Source organism: Leiobunum rupestre, chromosome 2 (assembly GCF_980474605.1).
Source record: "Leiobunum rupestre chromosome 2, qqLeiRupe1.1.hap1, whole genome shotgun sequence".
NCBI lineage: Eukaryota > Metazoa > Arthropoda > Arachnida > Opiliones > Sclerosomatidae > Leiobunum > Leiobunum rupestre.
The window spans coordinates 62,291,251-62,301,779 of NC_143385.1; the positions used below are offsets into that span (position 1 = coordinate 62,291,251).

The 10,529-nt window shown below is 37.3% G+C and overlaps 1 protein-coding gene across 1 annotated transcript; it reads left to right on the forward strand.

Annotated features, from left to right (window-relative positions):
• The first annotated feature begins 6,063 nt into the window (after positions 1-6,063).
• Positions 6,064-7,911, forward strand: Rexo5 (RNA exonuclease 5). The gene has a single exon (XM_090164992.1). The coding sequence runs from the start codon at positions 6,166-6,168 to the stop codon at positions 7,876-7,878; it is 1,713 nt and encodes a 570-aa protein (XP_090021118.1). The 5' UTR covers positions 6,064-6,165; the 3' UTR covers positions 7,879-7,911.
• Positions 7,912-10,529: the final 2,618 nt, after the last annotated feature.

Below are 10,529 nucleotides of genomic sequence, written 5' to 3' on the forward strand. Positions count from 1 at the left end.
CGTATCTTTATGGTATTAGATTGCTCTTGTACTAATTAATATAGGAAAGTTTTGGTGCCAGTTAATTTATTTAGGAATAATTAACAACAGGGACCATGGTAGACGCTTCAATAAATCATCATCCATGGAAATCGCCAAGAAGTAATATTTCGAAGAGCCAGGACCTGCAAGTCACTCTTTATATAGTGCTTGTTAAAATAAGCAACAAGCGTTCCCTTTTTTGACATATTAAGACTTGGCCAAAACACGACGTTCTGTGTCAACTGAAAAGTTTCCATTATTTCAACAAGCACTATATAAACAATACCTTTCCGGTCCTGACTCTCGGAAATATTTACTTCTTGTCGATTTCCTTGGAGGATGCTTTATTTAAGCGCTTGTTAGGGGTATAACCAAATAACTCTGATTGCCTAGAGCCTGTAAGTAGGCAACCCGTCCTAGCTTGGAATAGAAGTCCACTACTCCCGTTAAAGTCTTCCTTTCGTGGTTTGGTTTTAACATCAACGCGCCATTTGTTACCGGCATGGCCAATGCCATTAGCTTCCCTTGTGATTAACTGTTTCAAAGCCTTTCTCTCGTTGTACCAATTCCGAAAACACGGTCTAACTGAGCTACTCGTGTGGTTCAACTTGTATTAAGGCAATTTTTACTAATATATTTGAAAACCTTATGTGAGGGGCAAATTTCAGATGGCCAAGATAAGATAGTTTGCTTCGGGCCTCTCCTGCTACCACTGAGGACCATCCTATTTTACCTTGAACCGAAGCCCGCCCCCCTGGCTACGCCACTGACGAGGAGACTACCCGAGGTGATAATCACCGATTTTGTTGAAACTAGGTGGGTATGTAGACCTTATGGTAACATATGATATTTGCAATGGGCACTAGTTTTGCCATGGCAACCGAAAAATTTTTGACAACACAGTATGTATATTTTCCCATTGAAAATAACATGGGAATCTGAGCACTTCTAAAAAATAATAATTATAATTCTAATTAAAATTATTAATTTTGATAAAATTGAAACATAAAAATTCATTTATTACCGTCGATTTGGCGATTAGTTGGTAAATACAACTTTTTATTTTTATATTTCGCTTTTCTCCATTTTTACCGATTCTGATCAATTTTTACATATTTTGATCAAATTGACCAAAATTCATCAAAATATCATAAAATTAATTTTATTTGTCAATTTTGATCTATTTTTTTTTGGTTTTGAAATTTTTTTCACAGGGGACCCTTAGAAGCGCTCAGATTCCCATGTTATTTTCAATGGGAAAATATACTGTGTTGTCAAAAACATTTTCGGTTGCCATGGCAAAACTAATGCCCATTGCAACTTTTTCCTTGGTGAAATTTCATGTTACCATAAGGTCTACATACCCACCTAGTTTCAACAAAATCGGTGATTATCACCTCGGGTAGTCTCCTCGTGAGTGTGATCAGCAATCACTTTCCATGACAGCTACAGCCTTCCCACATAATATTTATTATAAGACTTCTCCGCAAGTTTCCTGACTAACCTAATTTATTGCAACGTTTAATTAACATATCCTCCATCAGCGATATCTATAGTGTCTACTTGCAGAGAAAATAACCCCTAGGTATTGAAATCTATCCACATAATCAAGCCTGGAGCTTTGTAACATCAAATTAGTGCTGGATGGGGGCCACTAAAAACCATCAGTACAGATTTTGGGACACTGAAGGAAAGACCCGTCTGCCTGGCGTAGCTCGTGCAGATATCTAATAGCCTTTGAATTTAACGGCATTTTTAGCAAAGAGAGCGATGTCATCCGCGTACATTAAACACGAGATTAATAGTTTAGAGTTCTCGTCCCCAATGGTTGCCCCTATCTCGGTGTTGGTAAGGCTTTTCGCTAAGCTATCCAAAAAAATGATAAATAACCCATAGAAATCGGATAACAAACTAGAACGCTTAATCGAATGGCTGGCAGCCCACCGATTAAATTCTTGGCTAAAACGACAGTAACACCATCTACGCCGCGCGCACGAAGCTTATTTTATCTAGTGATCAGGTCTACTTTGTGAATAACGTAGTAATAACCATTTACAGGTGTTGTTATAATAATGTTTTAATTCAGGATAAAAAAGCTGTACACTTATTAATAATAATAATAATAAATAATAATAATCAGCTAGGCCCTGATACGCGATACAAAAGATACTATAACGCTCGAAACAAAAGAAACTATTTACATTAATATTAATTGATACAATGATAGTCCCCGAAAAACGAAAATAAAAAAACAGAATTTCCCAAAAAAAAAAGATACATATGAAGGCTAATTGTAAGTAATGCTGAAATGAACAACAGTTCAGCCCCAGTTTTTATATGTATCTAATCGACACTTGAATGCCGATGCGGAGGATTTGGACTTAAGGGAGATCATTCCAAAATTTAACAACCCGCTGGGTGAAGAAAACCCGCCTAGCTACCCCGTTGCACCACTTTTTACGGATTGTGGGAGCCTATCGGCCCTCCCACTTGATGTCGAAGAAGTCAACTGCAGTAACATCATACAGGCCATAAATTATTTTGAAGGTGTCAACTAAGTCAGCGCGAAGACGTCTGTCCTTAAGGGACAGAAGACCCAACCTTTTTAACCTTTCATCATATGGTAAGGTTCTGAACCCTGAAACTAGCTTCGTGGCCTTTCTTTGCACCCTTTCCAGCTTCTCAATGTCTTTGACCAGGTGGGGGCACCAAATGCTGGAGGGCGAATGTAGACACTGTACAGGATTTTGAAAGATTTGACACTAAAATGAGAGAATGATCTCCGCAGCGGCTTTGCTATGGGTATCCCCGAACATATGGCCGGAAAGCATGACCCCAAGGTCCCGAACCACAGCATGCGCCTCTATCGCTTTACCCCCCAAACTGAACTGATAGCGAGGGTTATTAGCCCCGCAATGGAGAACAACCGATTTAGTAGTGTTGAAGCTCATACCGTTCGAGGTGACCCAATGGGCCAAAGCATCAATGTCCCGTTGAAGTAATAGCGAATCAGTCGGTGAAGCTATTTTATGACCAATCTTATTGTCATCGGCAAACAATTTGAGAAAAGACTCCTTGATTACCAGAGGAAGGTCATTAATAAATATAAAAAAAAGAGTTGGGCCTAACACAGATCCCTGAGGCACCCCACTGGTCACCTCACACCATTCCGAACAGACCCCACGCGGGACCACTCGCTACGTTCGACCACTCAAAAAATCCGCGATCCAATTGACAATCAAAGGTGGAACCCCTAAATACTCAAGTTTCCGAATAAGCAGCGAATGCGGGACCGTATCGAAAGCCTCGCGTAGGTCCAGATAGACCAAATCAACGGAATGCCCCAATTCTAGGCACATAGTGACTTCCCCAAGGGTTGAGAGGAGGTTCGTAAAACACGAACGTCTTAAGAGAAACCCATGTTGGTCTCTCGATAAAAAAGATCGGCTAGTAAGGAACGCCACCAAGGAATCGGCAGACAGGTTAGACTTATACCCCTAAAAGTGTCAACCGCGTTGGAGTTAGGAAATTTTGATCGCGGTTACATTAGCCCGCTTCCATAAAAGTGGAAGACGACCAGACGAAATAGAGGAATTGAAAATGGCTAATAGAGGGGAAGCTAAGATGGCTGAACCTTCTGAAAGTAATCGCGGATGAAGGTCATCAGGCCCCGGGGATTTAAAAGTGGGCAGTCGCTTTAAATATTGTCGGACTGTGGAATACGATTAATTAGTGGTCTTTTCCATTTTCTTTAACGGTTTTAGCTAGGAGCAACAAACACAAGGAGAACGCAGCTAGCCTTTAAACACGCTAACGAAGGGTTGTGTACGAATTTCATTGGACGAGCGTCACCAGCCTTTACGCTGAACGTTTTACGGGCGGGGGGAAGACAATTTCCGAATTTTCCCCTTCCGACGGCAGCAGACGCTAAAGCGTCTAGCCAATGAAAAACGTACGCAAGAAAATCCACGACTTTTGACGGGTTGCGTTCTCCTTGTGTGGGGTGTTGTGTTTGTTGCTCCTTGGTTTTAGCAGCTGCTGTAAGTACAAAACGAGAGAAGGCTGCAACTATCCAGAATGTGGTTTTCGGATTCATTAAAACCCATATCAAGCCTAGAAGAGTTAGGCCTAGGCTCAAAAGAATCTGCAAAGACTCCAAACTTGTAGATGCGCCAGAAAATCTCAACCTGAATTTCAACTATTTTTTCCAATAAACTTGCTTCTTTTATTTGACAATGCAAATTTATTTTAGAACGTGAGTCTCCGATAATTTCATTAATTTGCAAGTTAATTACATTAACAGAATTTGACACTATATTGTAGTTCATATTAGCTCCTAAGCCTTGGTTGTTCAAACCAGTTTTTTACTAAAAGTAAAATAATGGCCGTCGGTTTATCAGACGTAGAGCTAATTATACGACGGCATTAGGTGGTTTTTTTTCGCTTGTCCGGGGACAAAAAGTGTAAAGTGTTTACCCTAAAACGTTTTATTCGCCTGTTCTCGGGGTAAGATTTACCCTGTCCCGAATAGGTGTTTCCATAAAATAAAACGATAAAAAATTAAAAGTATAAAATGTTTTTATCAGCGTCACGAGCTTAAGCTTTTTAGTACTTTATCGGCACGCGCCTTTCGCACGTGGACTTTCAAATTCCAAAATCTTTATCGATTGGAGCGCGTGCTCTCTATCTTCAATAATTATAGCTAGTGACGTAGTAAAAACATTTAGGCCTACACGTAACCTCCCATATTTTATAGAAACATCTATTTTGTTCGCTTGTTCCGGAGTATTAGGGTTACACTTTTTACTCCTCCTCGAAAGGAGGTGTAGAGGGAGTAATCTAGTTTTGTCGTCTGCTTAAATTTTGTTTCACGAAAATATGATGGGAAACTTTTTATAAATAACCTTTAACTACTCCCTTTCTACTCCAACTCGTTTTTTTCGTCAATACATAATTGTAGTAAAATGACGTCATATGGCTACACTTTTTAACCTGCTCAAAAAACTCAGAACAAGCGAAAAAAAACCACCTATTATCGGCATTTGAGATTCGATGACGTCAAATATGACATCAAATATTACGTAGGGTACGGATGACGCAATATCTGTGAAACAAACCGTTAGTGAAGAAATAGAGCTAGTGGCATACTTATGAGTAATTATGTTACATATGCTCATAGTGGTTTCCTAGTATCTGAAAATCATTCCCCCTTCGGTCCACCGAAATTGATATCCCTGTAATCGGAACTGGAAATCTTGGACAGACAACATTTTCGCTAATAAGTTAAGGCATGGCTTTGGTGTCCGACAAAGTGGTTGGCTTTTTATTTTTCCCGTCGTTTTCTGGAAATATTCGTCTGAAAAAACTGGCAGTCTTCGCAGCAGCGTTGCCAGACATACGATAATTATCGCACAGTGCTATAATTTCATCGAAATTTTTAATGCGTACTATAATTTTCATGGCGTACGATATCGTACCATTATTTCGATAATTCTGCCTCAACGCACGATAATGTACAAGAATTTTTAGATTTTTTGAAATACCTACGAATGATTTAAATTTTATTATTAATTTATATAACTTCTACTTAAAAAGGAATGATATACATTTTCTGCTGAACCTGCTGGGTAGTCCTAAGTATGAGTTTATTACTCCTAGCTGTTCCCGCTTTTGTTTATACATTTTTAAACAGATTAAGTTAAGTTAATAATGATAATATGCATTTTGTTTATTTCCCTGAAATAATTAAAACTCCTGTAGTGCTTTCAAAAAATGATCTAAATTCAACGCATTTATGTAGGAATTCAAATTTTGCGCCAAAAAGAAATGTGCAATAGTTTTCCAGGAAAATCGATAATTTTTTGGCCTAGATACGATAATTTCAGATTTTCCATCTGGCAACGCTGCTTCGCAGATTCCCAATTAAAAAATGGCGTCCCCCTATGTTCGTATGATTAACACATGGTCTGCCCATTCCGCAATTTTAACTAGTTAAAGTTAAAAGTATTTTATTTAAATTAAGAAGTGATATTCTTTGGTCCTTTTACAAATATTTTTTATTATTAATTTTATAGCGTATTTATGTAATATACGCACCTTAACTTTCATATTTCCTTGAATTAATTTGAGCCTTTGTTGAATCCAATGCAAAGCAACGGTAAAGTTCATGAAGAAGCCAAAACGTTACCCCTTTCCAATAGAAAATTAAAAAGAATGGAATCGAAGAAAAGTAAAATAACGGCTTTTCTAAATATCGTCACGTCTAAAAACAAAACAACTAAATCTGCCAAAAAACGTAAATTCACTGTTGAATTAAATGAAGATCTAAATGCTGTTATTGAAGAAACTAATTCATTGCCTGAAACGGCACCTGAAAAACTTGATAAATCATTAGAGGCATTACGGGAGAAGATGAGGGACTACCAAAACTCAGTCCTAAAGAAGCCTAAAATATTTTTGACAAACTTGGGACTTCTTGGAAGGCACAGCATCGAACCAGGAACATCTAATGAAGAACCTATCATGTGTCTTAATTTGGTTGACATTCAAGATGTTATTTTACTGGCAACATTAGGCAGAGACTCTTTTGTCCAGACCCGTTTCTGCAGACTTTTCAATTTTACGGAGATACAATCTGTGTCGTTACTTGTTTTTGAAGGATTGAGTTGTGACGAATATATCCCAAATAAGGATAAGTTCCCAAAAATAGGCAAAATTTTCAAAGAAGGCGTTCAAATTTCAGTTTTGGATAATTTTTATCAAGAATTACTATGGAATTCTACAACCACCAACAATGAAACCAATACCGATGACTTTGAAGATCAAAATTGCAATAGAGTAGAGTTATTATTAAGTCCAGTTCAAATGATGATCGAAGGATACCCATTACCCAACATGGAAGTTTACAAAGATTTCAGAAACTCTAAAGATTTTTACGATCCTGTTACAGTTAACTCTCCAATTTACGCTTTAGACTGTGAAATGGTGCAAACAGAAGGTGATCCAAGAGCTCTAGCTCGTGTTGCGATAGTTGATGAAAATTGCAAAGTTGTCTACGATAGTTACGTAATACCCCCAACTAGAATAACAAACTATTTAACAGAGTATAGTGGAATTACTGAAAAATTATTAAAAGGGGTAACTAAGACTTTGGATCGGGTTCAACAAGATATTAAAAATTTGTTAGCAAATGATGCAATTCTATGTGGACAGTCTTTAAACTTTGATTTGATTTGCTTAAAGTTATTTCATCCTTACATAATTGACACCAGTAATATTTTTAATCTATCGGGATTTCGTGGTCAAAAACAACGTTTAAAATACCTCGCGAGCTACTTTTTGCAAAGTGATATTCAAAGTGATGAAAATGGGCACAACCCATGTGAAGATAGTTTCGCTGTTATGAAATTAGTAAATATGAAATTACAAAATAATCTTGCTTTTGGTGACACTACATTGGGCTGGGAAATGCCACAAGAAAATAAAAAAGTTGTTGGGCCCATAACTTCCAATTTATTTGGAAAAATTTTAACCAAAGAAAAGAAAATTTGCGTAACGGCCAAACGGAAGTTTTTGAAGAAGTATGAAAAACAGTGTCCAACATTTTGGAAAGAAATCGAGAAGATAAAAGTGAAATCTAGTGAAGAAGTATTCGATAATGTCAAAAATTGCATCTCTCAATATGATTTAGTTTTGGGACACCTGAGAGCTAGCATAGAAGAGTGTGATACAGTTGATGAAACTATAAATGACATTTTTAACACCACTCCTACCAAATCTTTACTTATTGTAATTTTCGCTGGGAAATTTGATGGTACTGAAGATAAGGGTTTTTGTATGTGCAAAATTAAAGATTAATTAAATAATTGTTATTAGAATAATAAGTCGCAACTGAATCTAAGCCTATCAATTATATCATCCCTGACTGCTAATTTATTTGCAATACCAAAATATTTAATGAATGATATTATGGTGGTAATGGAAATATTTGGAAGTTTTTACATCAGTTTTTTGTCTACTAGAACTATTTTTAACTTTCTAGGTATATAGTTATGTGGCGTGTTTTTTATAACATTGCCATTGGTTTACCAACATTGTGTTCCATCACAGCTCCTAAATTTTAGGTCTTTGGTGGTATATTAAGTTTTGGCACTCTTCAAGAGTTTTTCCTAGGTACTTTTTGTGACATAATGCATGGAGAAAATATTAAAAAAAGGCCTAGGTAAACTGAATAAAATTCAAAATAAGGAATTTATCGAATTTCTTGACTTAAACTTTCCTATTTACAAACTGATATTTCATCTCTTCAATAAATTTTAAAACTCTTTTTCTAAACTTACATATAAACTCTCCAAGCTCCCATGCTCCCTACCCTGAATGTTTAGGACAACTTCATATGGACCCTGTTGGCCCATGGTTGACCTCTGTCACCTATAAATAACTTCTGCTTGCTACAATGACTTGCTTTGACCATAGCTTACTACAATGACTTGCTTTGACAATAGCTTAATTCTTATAGCGATTTCCACTGGGAAGCTCCAAGAGCGCCCCGAAATCGATTTTGACGTCACAGCTCGTGTCGAGATTTCCAAGGATCGCGGTCGAGCGAGTCTCCCAGTGAAATACAACCTCGTTTTAAGAGCAACTCTCGGGGCGAGCATTTTCCAGTGAAATACGCGGAAAGTAATGGCGGACAGTAATATTGTATTCGATAAACCAAGGATAAACTTTATTAATCATCCATGGTTAAGCCTAGGCGTAAAGGAGAACTTACTTAATTTTCGGAGTACGAATATACCTCATCCTCTATATATCTTATTATTTTAGGCCTTTATACTATTTCCGGTGTTTGCCTTAAAAGAATTGCCTCTATTTCTTCGTCGGAACTATCCGAAGACGATTCTATAAACAAATAAGCAGCCGGAATATTTATTGTCCTATCTAGTTCCGCCATTTTTAAAAATCACGAAAACCGCTCGAAATCTGTCGATCCGTCGAATTTCTCGGATCAAAATTTTCGCTCTCAGAGCGCTCGCTGTGAGAGCGAGATTGTCAGTAGAAGACACGGATCTCGTCACGAGCTGCTCTCGATTTCCCAGTGGAGGGCGAAATCTCATCACGAGCGCTCCCGGAGCGCCCGAAATCCCCCAGTGGAAATCGCTATTAACTATAAGGATTTTTATCTCTTATAGCGATTTCCACTGGGGGATTTCGGGCGCTCCGGGAGCGCTCGTGATGAGATTTCGCCCTCAACTGGGAAATCGAGAGCAGCTCGAGCAGTAGCGGCGCTAAGGTTTTTTCACGGGTGGGCTAAATATTTTGTGGCCCCTAAGAATTTTGTGGCCCTTACCATTTTAGTTACCCCGTATAATTTGGTGGCAGCTGTGGCTTGCCCTCCAATATGTCTCTTATAGCTTCTACATATTTAAAAATTTGAAAATTTAACTCAAAGTATAAATTGCAGTCTTCTCTTTTTTTTACTAAACTCGTCAACAACCAACAAAGGATTGTCTCTTAACCTATTATATAAATCTCTATTTATAGAGAGCAAGGCTAAATTTGTTAATCGATTTTCAGACATTGTTGTTCTTAAAAATGATTCGAGTCTATTAAGTGTACTAAAACTACGCTCTGAAATAGTATAGACGCTAAAAGAAATTATTCGCTCCAAAATAAAAACCGTCAAAAGGAAGGGTTTTTAAATTAAAAACGCGTGAATCTCGATGATATCGCCCATTTTTTCGTCGCACGTGTAATTATTTATTCTGATAATAAAATAGAATCACGTGGGCTTAGCAATATTTATCCGCATTTGTCTTAGCCAATAAGATTATCCCTTCCGAGCAAGCACGCGCCAATTTACACAATATAACCGTTGAATTTTTCAAATCAATTTCTTTTAAGATCTATTAGCAACAGGTATGCATAATACAATTTGGAAATATTTTACGAGATCTGGGAATGCCTGCTCGTATGTCAATAAATATTTATAGCAATCGGAAACATTTTGCAAATTTTGAGGTTTAAGATATTCATTGGTTTCAAGCTGCGTTTGCAAACTTTCTGTGTTTATGTTTTCACCGCTTTTGGTACTAAATAACATTTTAGCAACGTTGACCTGATTTTTCAGAGACTCCATTTCAAAATTAAATCTTTTGTAGTTTTGACAAAACGCAGTAATTTTTTCGACGTTCAAAAACTCGCTCGAATTTGGGTCTGATGCGCAAAGTTCTTCATAAATAGAACAATTTTCTAACAATCTTTTTTCATTTCTAATACGAATCTATCTAAAATTTCAAAATAAGTTGCTTTAAGTTGGTCGCCAATAGTTTTGAACTCCGTTTCCCGACTTCCTATAGTACCCGTTATGGTACCTTTTAACCTTTTGTTTTGAATAATTTTTCTTTTCATGGGTACTTTGACGGAACTATTCTTTTCTGGTACTGGAATTGAGGCTGAGAGAGCTAATTGTTTCGCAACATCCCAAATTTGATCGAATCTTTCAGAAT